Below are 17,799 nucleotides of genomic sequence, written 5' to 3' on the forward strand. Positions count from 1 at the left end.
ACTGAGATCTATTGCCTCCCCATCCTTGCTGCATAACTGCTCTGTTCAGCAGTCAGTTGTTTAAATAGACAATTAGATCACTTACAAATAATATAAATCAGTCATCAATAAAGGCTGTGTTTCAATAAAATCCTATCCTTTGGTGCTCATCTAAGTAGTCCTTAGTGATGCTAATGGCTGCTGATCAGTCGGAATCAGCAGCATCTTCGCACATGACATGGTTTTGGGAAAACCTGATACAACCAGTTCAGATCACTCATAAATCATATAAATCAGTCATCAATAAATGTGTTATTTCAATAAAATAAAAATAAAATGAACAACATGTTCACAGTAAAACTCACAGCATCCCTAATGCTAAACAGATACCCTTCTAAATCCATATAATTTATATATATTATTCTTTCTCTTCAGTGGGGGAGAAGTCATCCACATCCCACCCATAACATAGGCTACAAGAAGGCAAGGGTGGTAAAAAAAATAATTAATTTAGACATTAAGTGGATGGCGACAAACAATCAGCAAGAGCGATCCACGGAGGGGCTTGGACATTACTGGAGAGGTCGGCCAGGGCCACTCCAATAGGAGCCATGCAACCAAAGAAATTTGCATAGCCTATCGAGCGAGCAGAGGCGTGACCTAACCATATATTTATTGAATCCATATTAGTCAATGTATGTTCAATATTAGTCAATGTATTTAGAAGGGTATAACTCTGTTTAAGATTGTACTGTAAATCTGTTTCTGAAGAGGGTTTTTTTGTTCTTTTAAATTATATGTTCAGCTCTTTTATGAGATCCTGTATTAATCGCCCATCCAGAGTACTGATCAGGTCCTTAGTTGCTTAGCTTTGTAAAGCTACAGCATCAGGTACTCCTGAATTATTCACTGGGACAGCAAATCATTTAGCTATAACAGCATTATAACTGGATAGTAGTTTCATTATGCAAATATTGCATTATTGTATCTTTCAATTTTCAAATTATTTCTAATACACCGTGATAGAATTTCTTAACCTTTTCTGCATTCCCACATTATTTAAAAACTTACCACTAGTAATATTGTTCAAACATTCAAATTGTACAGGAAAGAAAATCTGTTTTAGTCTCTGCAATTAGATACTAGTAGCATAAAGTAATTCATTAAAAAAAAAGAGGTATCCCCTTTTTCCTGACATGCTGTCTGCCTTGTGTGTGTAGGAAATGGTTCTTAATTGAGAATCTGAACGTACAGCTCCTTACCTGTAGCCTGAAGTGAGAAAGTTGAGAAAAGGCTCAGCTCATGATTCTACTGATTATGTAAACTGACTGCTGGGCTTTTTTTCCAAGCAGAAAGCAAAGCTAATGGAGACGTTAAAATCTTTGGATTTTATTTTCTGTGAGCCGTGTGGGTCGCAACTGGAATAATCTTTGTGGCAGCCATCACATATGGATATAACCCTGTTTTCTCTCATAACCTCTTAGCATAGAAATCCTTCTCTGTAGTCTTATTTACAGAACTCCCCAAACCATTCCTATTACTGCATTAATTTTCCTCATTGTTGAAAACAGTGTTAAGGGTTAGCCTTATATCCATCATGTTCTTGCTGAAAGGCAGGGGTCACAAGACCACTGTTAGCTCAGCTGCTGCTGCTGGGAAAGAACCTTAAAAAGGGGTGCAGCCGCACTGGCATGGATCCATTGATAATATTGACAGGACTCAGGTTCATCTAAGCTAGGACAAAAGTAACTGGGCTGACATGGGTCTGTCTCCGTCATCCTTGAGAAATCATCCACATAACTATCTGCATTACCTTGGCAGCAAGGGGATGATGAGAAGATTTATCACTGAGTTTTACTGTCCTGAAGAAATCTCCCTGGCAGTGACATTTGTTCAGTTGTGAATAATCTCCCTCAGGAAAAGAGATGACAGTCACTTCTCGTGCTTGGAGAAGCAGGGTAATTTTTTTGTAATTAAGATCTTTATTAAGCTTTGGGAAAATTTTCAAACATTAGATTAAGAAAACCTTTAGAACAGAAAGAGAGTTGTAATGGTGGTAGTTTTCTGCTAGTTTATTCATAAAGTTCTACGGAAGGTCTCCATATGCTCTGGAATTTATCTCCCATTGCTCAATTGGCAAATGTTGCTTTTTCTTTAGCACCAAGGTCTAGAAGAATCTCCACCCATTTCTCTAGGTGAAGTAATTGGTCTAGTATAGGTCTTTTTGCAAGAGTTGGAGCTCTCAACGACACCGAGAGTGGGTAAGGAATAATGTGCAGGCAATAGCAGCACTTAAACTTCAGCAGAAGTGGCAATTAAAAGTAGGCTCAGGCATTAGGGCTTGCACTGAAATCATCATCTTTTCTTTTCCCCCCCTTTTTTGGGCTATTTTTTCATATGCATATGTTTGTGTACACACATGTGTGTGCACCTGGAAGTCATGGTGACCTCTGGTGACTGACCCCTACTGGGGGCCTGGAGGATATTCAGAGAGGTGGCTGAATAAAGCCTGCCCCCGCCTCCCGACTGCTGGTATTCCAAGGAGGTCTCCCATCAAAGTACTTGCCAGAGTCGACTCTGCTTAGCTTCCAAGATCTGATGAGACCGGGCTCCAGGTCAGGGCGAAATCCTCATCATCTTGTTATATATCTGAAAAATGGAACCAGAAATGTTGGCATCATCTGGGACAAATTTATTACTGGGTTGGTGGGGATGGGGGAATCCAATGATTTTAGCCTCACTTCAGACATCTGGCTGAAATCAGAAGACCAGTATGTAGCCTACAGGCACCTGTATACATTGCACCACTTGGTGTGGATTGGACAGTTCCTATTACCCACCCACATTTCATGCTGTTCTCCATGGGCAGTGGAAAGGGTTGATTTCACCTTGGGAAGAGAGCAAGGAGGCCTTGGATGCTCCTGCACTTATATGAATCCCCCTCCCCCAATAAAGAGTTTGTGAAATGTACAAAGCCTGACTGAGTTTACTCTTGCCAGAGAACCATGCTGTAAAGCATTGGTATTGGCTTTTGGCACTTGCTGTGTTTTCTCACCCTTGGCCCTTTAGGGTAGGATCTCTTGCCAGGTAGTGCGTTTCCATAGGCTTTGGCGACAGCTTGGCTGATCCAGAGCATTCCAAACAATTTAGAGACAAAGATCTTGGCATACACACTTACACTCCTACTGATCTCGCTTTAACAAAGTCATCCAAAACTTTGGGGGGAAAGCTGATTTTTCACAGCCAAATGTGCATCGCGTGTGGATAAACCCAACCATGTTGTACAAAGCCCCATTGCTGCCCACCAGAAGAAAAAGAAGCAGCCTCTTTTCCTGACATGACAGTATCCAAAATAGTTTGATTAGAAGAATAGTAGCCAGCCCAAATATGGCCTTGATTATTTTTCATGGCATTGTATAAGCCCAGCTCACTCACTGAAAACCAGCCCATTCTAGTATTCCTTACCACCCCACTCCCAAATTAAAAGCATGCCTAGGAATTTGGAAGATGCAACAGAGAGTCAGCCTTTTTAAGAGGTCAAACTACTTCATTTGTACAAGGAAATGAGTTAAGGAAATCATAGGGACTTATAGTGCAATCCTAGGCAGAGTTACTTCTGCCTAAAGCCACTGAAATTATGCCAGTCTAAGCCCATCAATTTCAGTGGGTTTAGGCAGAAGTAACTCTGCACAGGATTGCACTGTTGTAGTAATTTGTGCAGAGAGAGTTTTGGTTATAGATAGTACTCTCTGCTGAAATTTTTAAAAGAATTTTGTGGAAGTGATAGTGATCATGATGAACACTTTGGGAGTGATTGGCTTGGCTACCTGTCAGTTGCAGAGAATAAGGACAGGCAGAAGATCCAAAGAAAAGAGGGAGAAATGAAGCAGGTGTCTATGAAAACAAGTTTGGAAGAACACAGGAGGCTGCGTTAAACTGAATCAGAGACTGGATGAGTGAAGAATAGAGGCACTCAGAGAGCTGCAATAGTGAGGAAGGCTGAACTTCATGTATTGATTTGAAATAAGCAGCCAGATCTCTGGTTGTAGGTCTCTATTTTTAAATTGTTGTTGTTGCCAACGTTAGCAGAGTGCAAAGGCGGAATGAGATACAGTGGCTGGATGCTGAAGCTTAGAGACATTCTAACTCAAGTAAGATGACTTTTAAACAATTATGTCAATCAGTGATTAAAGCAATAAACCAGTGATTGGCATATGGCAGAATCAACACTAGTTGGCCTTTTTGGTCAGTTTTATTTCATTGAACTGGTCTACAGCACAGTGAACTGTGATTTGGACAAATTCCATTATTCACAAGAACAGCTTACTGAAACCCAGCAGGGAACAAAGCCAACACAAATGCATCCTTCTCTAAAATATTGGAGTTTGGTTTCCAGTTCTGTCTCTGAAAATAAAACAGCCAATATTGTAAATGCTGTTATTTGGCGGAACAGCCCTGCTGACCTACAAGCACCAGTCAGTTCCAGCTGCTGATGTCATGCCTGCCTTTGCTGATGCCCCTGAACAGGCTCCTGAGGACCCTGAACACAGGCTCCTGAGGACAGTACTGCAGCAGAAAGGCAAAGACTGGATCCTGTAGCTGAAAGCTATCTAAGTGGTGAGGAGGATAGAGCCTCCCAGGGAACACCTGCAAGGGATCAGTCTCTGCTGCAGCCCAGTAATTCATCATCAGACTCGCCTCCACCTGTAACCAGGCTCAGGAATGTAAGAAGACAACAGCTGAGAGAGCAAAGGCAGAATGCACGCATGCGTGCCAGAAGATCTCTTAGCCCTGATTACTGACAGGATCCTGTCCTCACTCCTGGCTAGCTAATGAGTTGATTAGCTAGCACTGTATATATGCAAGTCTGTTGCCAGCAGTCATTTGTGCTGGCAAACGTCGTTTGTTCAGGACCTGAATCCTTGCATCTCTGCTCCAGACCTTGTGGAATTCTTCTCGGCTTGATCCTCGGCTTTTGACCTTTGGCTTTGTTGACCCTGCGTTCATCTCTGACTCCTCTGGTATTGTTGTGATTTATGGACTTGAAACTTTGGTATGTCTGACCCTGCTTTTGGACTGTGATTTAAACCTGCTTGAACCTTGCTACCTGATTTGCCCGGCTTGACCTCGGACTGTTCCTGGACTTTTGCTTGCTTGTGTCACGCCCCCTGGTCCTGCCGTGACAGATTGCCAGCACCCACAACGCTCACACATCCCCACCATGGAAGACGGAGCAACCGGAGGTGTGGACCCCATGGAGGAAATGCTAGCACAGGTACAGCACTTAACTCAAGCTGTGATTGCTTTGCAACAACAGGCTGCTACAAATGCTGTTGCTGTAGCAAATGCTGGTACACCTCCCCCACGTTGCCCAATAAATCCTCCTGATCGTTTCGGTGGGAATGTTGATGAGTTCCAGGCATTCCTTGCCCAATGTAATCTGTATATTGAGCTCAGGGCTCGGGACTTTGTTTCTGAGAAGGCTAAAGTTTGTTTCATTTTAAGCCTCCTTAAAGGGCAAGCTGCCAAATGGGCCACGCCCTTGCTGGTGGGGAATTCTCCCTTACTATCTGACTTCCAGGCTTTCAAGGCTCATTTTGCCGCTGCTTATGCCAATCCTGTGAAAGCTGAAACAGCTAACCGCAAAATAAGGGCTCTTACTCAGCATAAAACCTCTGTCGCTCAGTACACCAATGAGTTCCAGCTGCTGGCTCAAGACCTGACATGGAATGAGGCAGCGTTTATTGACCAGTATACTGAAGGGCTGTCTGACGAAATTCTAGATGAACTTGCACGCAGTGAACGCCCTGACACTTTACAAGCCCTCATCCATCTCTGTCTCCGCATTGATGGGAGGTTACAGAGCCGCCGCCAAAACAGAAAAAAGGCTCTCGCCTTCCCCAGCAGAACCCTTCAGACCTTCCACCGGCCTTCCTCCCCCGGCTCCTCTCCACCTCCTGCAGGCACAGAGCCCATGCAACTTGGCACCGCTCGGCCCCGCCTTACTTCTGAGGAGAAGCTGAGACGGCGCACTCAACAGCTGTGTCTGTATTGTGGAGAAGCCGGGCATTTTGCCTCCAGCTGCCCTGCCAAGCAGAAGCGCTCACCACAACCGGCTCCACCGGTAAAAGAGCAGCCCCAAGCCTGACCGGACCCCCCGGTTTGGGGCCTATTCTGGGGTCCTCCAGTACTCCATACTCACCACAGACTCCCTTCCTGGTGCCAGTGCGGTTGCAACTCCCAGACAACCGCTGGCTCTTCATCCACGCCATGTTGGACTCAGGGGCCGCCTGTTGTTTCATGGACATTCTTTTTGCCAAAGAACACGGCGTTCCCCTTCAAGAGAAGGCAACCCCAGCGCTTGTAGAAGCCATTGATGGACGCCTGCTCCGCTCCGGACCCGTCGTCCAAGAAACCCAGCCACTCACCTTGTGGATACAGCAGCACCAGGAACAAATAACTTTCGACTTGGTGAGGATGCCGAGGTTTCCAGTCATCCTGGGTCTCTCCTGGCTGCGCCACAACAACCCTCAGGTAGACTGGGTACATCAGGAGCTCCAGTTCGGCACCAGTCCTGCACCCACGCCTTCCGTGGAAACGATGGTAGACACCCCGTCTTCAGCACCATCGCCAGAACCATCACCAGCTGCTTTGCTGCTGGGCGCTGCGGCTCCCGCTTTACCTGCCACCTATCAGGACTATGCAGACGTCTTTGACGAAAAGGAGGCAGACCAGCTACCCCCGCATCGGCCCTACGACTGTGCCATCAACCTCATCCCCGACGCTCCGTTACCCTCAGGCCGCCTTTACCCAATGGCAGAACCGGAGCTGGCTGCGCTGAGGGACTATTTGGACAAAAATCTGGCCAGAGGGTTTATTCGGCCCTCTACGTCTCCTCTGTCTTCCCCAGTCCTCTTTGTGAAAAAGAAGACAGGAGACCTCAGGCTCTGCAATGACTACAGGGCCCTGAACAAAATCACCATACGGGATAGGTACCCCCTCCCGTTGATCCCTGAGCTCATGGACCGTTTGCGGGGAGCTCAAATCTACACAAAGCTAGACCTGCGTGGCGCCTACAACCTGGTGAGAATCAAGGCAGGAGATGAATGGAAGACCGCCTTTGGTACCCGCTATGGCCAATATGAGCACTTGGTCATGCCCTTTGGCTTGACCAACGCCCCTGCAGTGTTCCAACGCTTTATGAATGACATCTTCCGTGACCTCCTCGACCGCTTCGTGGTAATTTATTTAGATGACATCCTGATCTTTTCCGCCACCGTGCCTCAACACATTGACCACGTAAGGCAAGTGTTGCACCGCCTGCGCACCCATGGACTCTATGCGAAACTAGAAAAATGCGAGTTTCATCGTAAGTCTGTTGAGTTCCTGGGGCATATTATCTCCCCTGAAGGCACGCTGATGGACCCCAAGAAGGTGGAAGCCATTCTCCAATGGCAGCCTCCCAAAAACCGGAAGGATGTTCAACGCCTCCTGGGGTTCTCCAACTACTACCGCCAATTTATACCCGCCTATGCCGACCTCACCAAGCCTCTGACCCGTCTCCTTCGCCTGAAGGAACCCTTCCGATGGACCCCGGAAGCTGACCAAGCCTTCGCCATTTTGAAGCAACGTTTTGCGACCGGCCCCCTCCTGCGATACCCTGACCCGAACCTTCCTTTTGTAGTGGAAGCTGATGCCTCTAGTGTGGCCTTAGGGGCCGTTCTATCCCAGAGAGCGGATCCCTCTCAGCCGTTGCAACCCTGTGCCTATTACTCCCGGCAACTCTCCTCAGCCGAACAGAACTACACCATCTGGGAAAGAGAGTTACTGGCCATCAAGACCGCCTTCGAGGTTTGGCGTCATCACCTCGAAGGGGCCCGTCATCCAGTACAGGTACTCACAGACCATCGCAACTTGGAGCACCTCCAAACCACTCGCCGGTTGAACCAGCGCCAGATTCGTTGGTCCCTCTTTTTCTCGCGGTTCAACTTCACGATTTCCTACATTCCACAGACGCAAAACCAAAAAGCCGACGCTCTGTCCCGCAAACCGGAATATACCCCAACGTCGAAAACGGAAGCACCTGACACCAGTATCCTACCACCTAACGTTTTCGCCGCAGCTCCCGAACCTGCATCCCTCGCTGAGGACATTCGGGCCAGTCAGGCTACAGACCCTTGGGCTCAACAACGCCTTCAGGAGGTACAACAAGGGGATTCCAAAGACCTAACGGTCAAAGACGGCGTACTCTATCATCGGGACCGGGTCTATGTTCCTCCCGGACCCCTGCGAGCCCGCATCCTGCGCCTCACCCACGATGCACCTCCAGCCGGACACTTCGGGCAACACAAAACCGCTCATCTGCTCACCCGAGACTTTTGGTGGCCCCGGGTTCGGGCCGACGTTGACCGGTATGTGAGCACGTGTGATGTCTGCCGCCGGGCCAAGGAGGTTCCTGCCAAGCCCTCCGGCCTCCTTCGTCCGCTCCCTGTCCCATCGAGCCCTTGGGAAATCATCTCGATGGACTTCATCGTCGATCTTCCCCGCTCACACGGACATTCTTGTATCTTTGTGGTGGTGGATCTCCTCACAAAGATGGCGCACTTCGTTCCTTGTCCGAAAATCCCCACCGGGCCGGAAACTGCCCAGCTCTACCTCCATCACATCTTCCGGCTACATGGGGCCCCAGCACAGATCATATCAGATCGAGGCCCGCAATTCTCTTCCCGCTTCTGGCAGGCATTGCACCAGGGACTGGGGACGGAGGTTCACCTGTCATCCGCGTACCATCCCCAAACCGACGGCCAGACGGAGAGAACGAATGCCACTCTTGAACAATATCTCCGCTGTTATACCACGTACCAACAAGACAACTGGTACTCCTTGTTACCTTTGGCCGAGTTCGCCTACAATAACGCGGTGCACTCGTCCATCCAAGTCACCCCATTCGCAGCCAATTATGGATATAACCCCCGCTTCTTCTTGCCCGTTGGACCCCCATCTGACGTTCCTGCTGCAGATGCCAGGATCCAAGAGCTCCATGCACTTCACGAGCTCCTTCGGGAGCAATTACAACATGCCAAGGAAGCCTATAAACGGGCAGCGGACCGCCACCGACAGGAAGGGACACCCCTGAAAGTCGGCGACCTCGTCTGGCTCTCCACCCGGTACCTCCGCGCTCCTGGCCGCTGTGCCAAGCTCAACGCTCGCTTCATTGGGCCCTACAAAATAGACGCCCAGATCAACCCTGTAGCCTTCCGTCTTGTTCTACCAGATCATCTCAGGATTCACCCCGTATTCCATCGATCCCTCCTGCAATTGACAGCTCCTCCGGACCCGAACCGGGACACTCCACCAGCACCCCCACCTCCTGTCATGATCGATGACGAGGAGGAATACGAGGTGCAGCAGGTCCTCGATTCCCGCCTTCATAGGGGTGTCCTGCAGTACTTGGTGGACTGGAAGGGCTATGGTCCTGACGATCGATCCTGGGAACCTGCCTCTCACCTGCATGCCCCGGACTTGGTCCGGCACTTTCATACAGCCTACCCGGACAAACCTGGCCCTTTCGATGAGGGGGGGCCTGAGGGGGGGGATAGTGTCATGCCTGCCCCTGCTGATGTCATGCCTGCCTTTGCTGATGCCCCTGAACAGGCTCCTGAGGACCCTGAACAGGCTCCTGAGGACAGTACTGCAGCAGAAAGGCAAAGACTGGATCCTGTAGCTGAAAGCTATCTAAGTGGTGAGGAGGATAGAGCCTCCCAGGGAACACCTGCAAGGGATCAGTCTCTGCTGCAGCCCAGTAATTCATCATCAGACTCGCCTCCACCTGTAACCAGGCTCAGGAATGTAAGAAGACAACAGCTGAGAGAGCGAAGGCAGAATGCACGCATGCGTGCCAGAAGATCTCTTAGCCCTGATTACTGACAGGATCCTGTCCTCACTCCTGGCTAGCTAATGAGTTGATTAGCTAGCACTGTATATATGCAAGTCTGTTGCCAGCAGTCATTTGTGCTGGCAACATCGTTTGTTCAGGACCTGAATCCTTGCATCTCTGCTCCAGACCTTGTGGAATTCTTCTCGGCTTGATCCTTGGCTTTTGACCTTCGGCTTTGTTGACCCTGCGTTCATCTCTGACTCCTCTGGTATTGTTGTGATTTATGGACTTGAAACTTTGGTATGTCTGACCCTGCTTTTGGACTGTGATTTAAACCTGCTTGAACCTTGCTACCTGGTTTGCCCGGCTTGACCTCGGACTGTTCCTGGACTTTTGCTTGCTTGTGTCACGCCCCCTGGTCCTGCCGTGACACCAGCCCTCCAAGGTGTCTAGGTGCCAGTGACCACCCTGAGTCCAGGGCCGGCCCCAGGTTTTTTTGCACACTAGGCAAGGCTACCTTCTGACACATACACACCCGTGCACCCACCAATTTTCAAACATAAATGCATTTTAGGAAGAATGAAAAACACAAAAAAGAAGAAGCGGGGGTCCCATCTGCATATTTTTTGCAAAACAAAGAATCTTCCCGCTCTCCTCCAGGGACCCGCGGCAGCCCAGTCCTCCCCCCAGCCACCACGTGATGTACCGATAGGAAAGGAGAGGGGGCAAGGAAGGAAGCGTAGCCCCAAAGATGCCACAGAGGCTTTGGTTTCTGTAGCAGCTCGGAAGTTCTCCCTCCAGGAAAGGGACTCCGGTCTCTCCTCCCTGGAGAAGACCTCCATCTCTCTGCCTCCCGGTGTTCTCCCTTTCTCCTTTAGAGACAAGATGTTGGGGGCGCGGGTGGGGACGTTGTTGTTGTGCGGAACTGGAAGGAGCCTTGATGTCCCCCAAATGATCCGCTGCCAAAAACAGGACACGTTTAACCCTTCGTGCGGTGGCAGGAATTGGCGCTGGAGTCGCCAGCGACTTCCTGGGACGCCTGGATTTGGGGGTTTCCAGGAGAGGTGGCATTGGCTTCCACATGAGAAGGAAGAGCCAGGCCGATCGAGCAACTGAGTAAGGCTGAGCTCTTCCAAATGCTGCTCCAGCCCGACCCCAGAGCCTGTTTCCTGGGAAGCAGAGTCACTCTGGGTTCAGTTGGGCCAGAAATCCAGTCTTGTGTGCCTCTACTCTCCTGCATCCAATAAGACTTACTCACCGCGTAAGCCCCCTCCGTCCCCCCCGCGCCCTGACATGACCCCTGCCCAGCCACACAGGGCGCTTCACAGACCTCGGGAGGGGAGGGCAGCGAATCGGCGATGGGTGCACACAGGGCAGCAATGGGCGTGCTGTGAGTGATTTGGGGAGGGTGGGAGTGCCCGATCTGGATGGCACCGCTGCCTTTCCTCTCTGCCTTGGAACTCGGCCAGGCTTCACGAGGGAGACTCGCAGCAGAAACCCCCTTCCCTGCGCCTGTCCCAGGGAGGGAGCTGGGCAGGACGTCCCACCTGGAGTTGGTGGGGGAAGAGGAGGAGGATACCTTGCTGGCCGGGAGGGAAAGGGAAGTCCGGGCCCCGCGGGTGGGGGTGGCAGTGTGCTTCCTCCTCACCGGGCAAGGAGCTGCCAGCCCTCAGTCCCCACCCCCCGCTTCAGAGGCACGCCACCGCGGCCAGGGGCTGCGTGGGGTCAGGCGCCAGGAACACACTCCTCCTCCTCTGGAGAGCAGGGGCGGCAGCAGAGTTCTTGGGGTTGAGCAGCGACTTTTGGCGGGGTGGGGGGAGAGGGCGGCAGGGCAGTTCGGCGCCCTCCTCGGAGGCCCGCCCTAGGCAAAAGTCTCGTTTGCCTAGTGAGTGAGCTGGCCCTGCCTGAGACTCCTCCCAATGATGCATTGCTCTCCTGGCCTACCCAACCCTCATTGAGATTTATCTTTTTTGCTTCTCCTTCAGGACACTGACACCAAAAGATCATTTTGAGAATTACCCACCAATAAGTCCTAGCTTACCTTCCTTTGTGCCTATTAAAAGCTCTGTCTAGAGCCCGCTCCCCAGTGACTGGTTACCACAGGGACAGCTTACTTCACTTGTGTGCTGCTGGGGAATTACCCGTCAAGCAATCAGCTGCCTCCTTTCCCCAGTGACTGTTTCAAATGCATGTTTGAACAATAGAGGTCTATGTCATCCAGAGAACAACTATCAGCATTTAAAACAGTAAAGAATTTATTAAAAGGAAAAAGTCTACATACATACTCAGCAAAGCAACAGATTAAGGAAGGAAGACAGAAAATAAATAAATAAATACACTTTCCTCAGTCCCTCAACTCTATATGTGCCCTTACTGGTCTTATTCTAAGGCAGGCTCCTTAACTTAGCAGTTACAGTGTTCTAAAAGTATAACATTACCTTGGAGTCTTTGTCCAGGCAGCTAGCTCTTCGTCTGTTCCAAGTGGCAATGGCAGCCATTAAGATGGAGACCAGGCATGAGAGCTTTCTCCAGATGGAATCAGCCAAAATTGTCCCCTCTCCTTCCATGCCAAACGATTTTCTCTTCTGTTTTCCCACACCCTTGTGGGTTAAAGAATCCTTTCCTGAAATCTTGAGGAAGATGCCATCTAGCCCGTCACCTCCCAACTCTTTGTGTCCTATCTAGGTGTCAGCCAAGGTGTGAGCTTGTATTTGACCAAAGGGCCATTTGCATTTACAAAGCTTTGATGGCCGGTGTTTGCTAGCACAATTGGCAAGAGCGATAATGCTTGGGAGCTATTGATTTCCCTTTCCTGCCTGTCTTCTGCTAACCAAGAAAAACTTTTTAAAACCAAGTTTGGGGTTTTTGCAAAGCCCGAACATCAAAATAAAATGTATTTCTCCCCACCTTATATAGATATGACTTTGACAATTCTTTATTGGCATATCTTATATAGATGTATGATGCAGCCTTACTTGGAATACTGTGTGCTGCTTGTGCACTGTCTCAAACAAAAAAAGACATTGCAAAGCTGGAGAAGGAGTGGAGGAGGGCAGCCAAGATTAATAAGTGGTTGAAACACTTTTCCTTCACAGAAAAGCCGATTACTGTTGAACAGACTGGAGCTTACAGTTTATAAATAAGATGTCTTAAGATAGAGGTCTATAAAGTTATGCATGTAGTGGAGAAAATGGACAGAGAGAACTTTTTCTGCCTCTCCCATAATAATAGGATTTGGGAGCACCTGCTGACATTTTTGGGCAATAGATTTAGCACAGACAAAAAGAAGTACTTCTTCATTCAGGTAATTCAGTTACAGAATGCCCCACTGAATGTATTGATGGTCACTAGTAGATAAATTTAAAGGGATTCATGGAGAAGAGGTCAATCAACAGCAACTAGCCAAGGCGATTAAACTGAATCTCCATATCCAGAGGCAATACACCTCCAAATCGCAGTGCTTAAAGGCAATTTCAGGAGGAAGTCTTGGTCCCAGTGCCCTGTTGGTTGGCCCTCCAAGGCCACTGTGTGAAACAAGATACTGGTCTGATCCAACAGACAACTTTTAGGTTCATGATGCCGGACCAAAGGTGGGTGAGCACTCAAAGGGCTTTTCCTTTATGGAACACAGCTGTGCCCACAAACTCCTTTTTTTCTTTTTAAATTCTCACCATTACAGGGAACAGTTCCAACAGCACCAGCATCAGACCCAGGAGACAGCAAAGGAGACGGAAGCTGGACCGGGGGCGGTCTCGGAGCCGCCGAGCTGCCACTTCCCGTCCTGAGCGAGTGTGGCCAGATGGAGTCATTCCTTATGTGATCAGTGGGAATTTCAGTGGTGAGTGGCTATGAAGACTAGCGTGTGTGTAATGCATACACATTGTTAGTCCTTCAGCCTGTTATGTAGTTTGACAGTACTTTGTGTAAGGTCCTGATTAGATGCTGGGGTTTGTTAAAGATGCCATCGTACCATCTTGTGTGATGTGTCTTGTGCAATCTGTAATTCTAAGCCTGATTAATATATGATCAAATAGCAGAAAGTTTGCATGACTGGATTTTCCACCTTCTTCGCACTTCTGCTTCTCTACATTTGAGAGAATTGCAGTGTCTTGCTTTCTCTAGTTCGTGATTTCATAGTAGAACATGCTATGTTAAGGAATGTGGGCTGTGCTGTGTTTTGATGGCCAGTTAGAGTTTTGCCTAAAATCCATCACGGAAGTTCCTATTGTCTGTATCCCAAGTATCCAAAAATGCTTCTTATTTCTCTCCGTAGAGCTTCACCTTGTTGATCCCATGCAAATATGCATTTGGGTATCTTATTATCATAATTAAATGATTCCCAGGGCCATTTAAGTAAATGAGATTGTATTAGAATAAATAATTGCCATATTTCTTTATTGACTAATCAATGTGTACAGTCTGAATTGGTGAGAATGTGTCAGTACATGTTTGTAAAAACTTGATGTCTCTCCGTTCTTGCCAGATATTCTATAATACAGTATCAGTTTTAGAAAGACTGCTATTTGCAGGCTTTGCAGTTCATGCAGGCTCTTCTGCCAGTTTTCTGTCCTTCCAGAGGTCAGTGTGCTGTGTCTCAGATGCAAATGTTAGGACCCTCTGCTGACAACCAGCAAGGCATGCTGCAGAAATTGGGATCTTCTTGCAGTGAACCGCTAGAGGCACCAAATGATACTGCTTTAACTTTTCCCAAAAGCCCATGGCTCTCTCACCACCACCACCACCACCCCAGATCCTTACATTGTGCTTCTATCTCTCTTCACTGCAGCTGTTCCTTTCCTGCCTCCCTTCAACCCATTAATCCCCTCTTTACAACTTAAAAACCCCTGGAACAGTCTGTTCCCGTATCAGAACTAAGCCAATCAGAGGGAAAGCAGGCAGAAGGTGTTCCTGTGAGGCAGGCTATGGCCTATGATCAGCCCTAGCATCAAACATAGCCGTGTTTCAAAGTACCAACTAGTGGGCGATTTTTGTGTTTGGGTTTGTTGTTGATTGTTGCCTCATCTGTTTAGTGAGTTGAACAAAAAGTACTTGGATGTTCTGCTATAATTCCCAAGCTGTGAGGCAAAATATTTGTCCAGTTTTCTGTTTTGAGCCAGGGTTTGTGAGCGTGCACCTTTGGAAGCAGCTGTTGTTCCTTAGAACCTCATGCTTCTGTATTTGTTAAGATATTTTTGTCATGCTTACAAGTGTACTAGAAGAAACACTCTTCTGAACAGAGTTCTCATCTACCACTTCCAATTAATGGAATAGCATCTGGGGGGGTTAACCCCAAGGAAGATCCGTAAGGTCATCATTTCCTGCTTTGTTGTGGGGGGAAGCCCATGTTGAGGACCTCCCATCCTTTCTAGAAGCCATTAGTAAATTTTCCATGCACCATAGAATTGTCTTATCACCGTATGTCTTTCTTGGCAATTGATCTCAGCCCTACTCTTTTAGAGAGTTTGGCTAGCTGGTGTTTGACCTCTTCTTGTTTCCTCCAGGCAACCAGCGGGCAATCTTTCGACAGGCCATGCGCCATTGGGAGAAGCACACCTGTGTCACTTTCTTGGAGCGGAATGATGAAGATAGCTACATAGTGTTTACATACAGGCCTTGTGGGTAAGAAGGGGGCATAACTTCTTAGCAGGTAATGGGTCTTCTGTTGTTCAAAGCCAAAGGAAAAGCTTCAGGAATCTCAGAACTCTGTGTATATCTGGACTTCCCGGTACTTTCCAGAGAGTAAAAGGAGTATTGCGAAGTAATTTATGCATTAGACTAAAGGTCACAAATAGTTGATTGCTCATCCAAGATTGTCTACTGTGTGGTCTGGTTTATGCAATCAGCTTTCCTGGGATAGCAAACCATTCCCATAACTTCATCCCCACTGTAACATTTTCAAGGACTTGAATCAGTGATTGGAAGAGATTGAAAGAGAGAAAAAGAACCTCTCTGACCTTTGTTTGGTCTCTCTTTATCTGAGGATAAGTGGTTCAGGATTTTGCCCCTGGAGTAAACAATTGGAAGGCTGTTATCTCCTGATAATCATGAACATAGTGACCTGAAACTCTCCATTGAGCCAATGGAACTTAATGCCATGCTTCTTAAGAATAATATTAGGCTCAGTACACACTCTGAGTGAGCTTGACCACCCTATTCCATTTTATGCCCTGCACTGATAGCATTCTGTTTGCAGTAGGGACAGCTAATGCAACAGTGGCATTTGTCACTGTAAATTCCTTATGCTGGTATATCTTTGATCTCTGTAAAGCATGCAATCTATGTAGAATAAGTTATGCAAAATAGATAAATCAAACAAATTGGCTTAATTTGGTGTAGTGGTTAAGTGCGTGGACTCTAATCTGGGAGAACTGGGTTTGATTCCCCCCTCCTCCACTTGCAGCTGCTGGATGACCTTGGGCAAGCCATAGTTCTGTCAGAGCTGTCCTTGAAAGGGCAGTTCTCTCAGAGCTCTCTCAGCCCCACCTACCTCACAGGGTGTCTGTTGTGGGGAGGGGAAGGGAAAGGAGTTTGTAAGCCACTCTGAGACTCCGAGTGAAGGGCAGGGTATAAATCCAATCTCCTCCTCCTCCTCCTCTTCTTCTTAATATGCGTAAGGTATACAAATTGCTGAATTCATCTTTTCTGTTGGGGAGTTTCAATGAGATTGATGCTCAATGTTAATCTTTTTTCATGCAGAAGTTAGTTTCTACAGTTTCCTTTATGGACTATTGTGTGTGTACATAGAATACAATGATTCAGTATGCACCTACCGTAACACAAATGGTTTCTGAATGTACTCATGGGCTCTCGATAGCTGGGTTCTGTGTTCTTGGGAGCCACTCTATTCTCCAGGTGGCAGCCCAGTTTTTCATATTCTGTAATAAAGTTGTTATTGCCTGCACTTCATAGTTACGGACCGTGTATGCTTGGGCATGGCTGAGACACTACATGCAAAAGAGATGTAGTGTTAAAACATGAAATATCTCTAATATGCAACTTCTGAAAACAGATTTTAAATTTAAAAACCTCTGGTTGAAATGGTCACAGATGTTCATTTCTCTCTCAAGGAATCCTCTCTGGGTTTGGATCCACATGTAACTTTTTGTTGTATATTCTGTAGCTACCTGGGGTTCTTCTCACACGTGGCCTTCTCCACCATGAAGGTGGTGCTCATCTCCTTAATTTGGAGAGGGAAAGAAAGGAGAGCCTATGAAGCAAGGACTGGGTTAAAATTAAGAGAACTCCCAAGTGTGTATAGACCATAAACATCAAGAAGAGAAGGAACAGAAAGAACAATAATCCTATAGCAAAAGATCAAAAACATCTGAACAAACAGCTATGCTAGTTGGTGTCAAGTGAACATAAAGGCAGTCTGGAGATGCTAAGTTTGACCATTTCTTCTTCTCCATACAGGTGCTGTTCCTATGTGGGGCGTAGAGGAGGAGGACCTCAGGCCATCTCCATTGGGAAAAACTGTGACAAATTTGGCATTGTGGTACATGAGCTGGGCCATGTCATCGGTTTCTGGCATGAGCACACACGCCCAGACAGAGATGGCCATGTGTCCATTATCCGTGAAAACATACAACCAGGTAAAGGCTCCGATTTCCTCCCTGCTTTTCCTCCCTTCCATGCTCCACCCCACTAGAACAAAGAAATTAGCGGTCCAGCAACATCTGTTTGTTGAGCAGAGCAAGAGAGTTCAACCCTCAGGCCCACTATCCTTCCACCACCCATTCACATAAGCACCCTTTTACTTCCAGCCACTCATCTAGCTTTTTACGCCAATAAAGGTCAACTGAACTGAACTGAACACTCATCTAGCCAGTACTGCTTTTTGCCTCACATAGCCATCGGCACGATACTTAATGTATTCCCCTTCCTACAGTATCCACACTTTGCCTGACACTATTGGACTCACTGGCAAAGCAACAGAGGCACAG

The 17,799-nt window shown here is 47.7% G+C and overlaps 1 protein-coding gene across 1 annotated transcript in view; it reads left to right on the forward strand.

Moving 5' to 3' along the window:
• The window catches only part of BMP1 (bone morphogenetic protein 1), a 178,002-nt gene that overhangs the window by 92,858 nt on the left and 67,345 nt on the right, over positions 1-17,799 (forward strand). Inside the window, exons 3-5 of the mRNA XM_015414229.1 lie at positions 13,536-13,694; positions 15,358-15,475; positions 17,270-17,448. Of these exons, the coding sequence (XP_015269715.1) occupies positions 13,536-13,694; positions 15,358-15,475; positions 17,270-17,448 (456 nt within the window). The remainder of the gene's footprint in view (positions 1-13,535; positions 13,695-15,357; positions 15,476-17,269; positions 17,449-17,799) is intronic.

The sequence above is a fragment of the Gekko japonicus genome, unplaced genomic scaffold (genome assembly GCF_001447785.1).
Source record: "Gekko japonicus isolate JY-2015 unplaced genomic scaffold, Gekko_japonicus_V1.1 scaffold9, whole genome shotgun sequence".
Classification (NCBI taxonomy): domain Eukaryota; kingdom Metazoa; phylum Chordata; class Lepidosauria; order Squamata; family Gekkonidae; genus Gekko; species Gekko japonicus.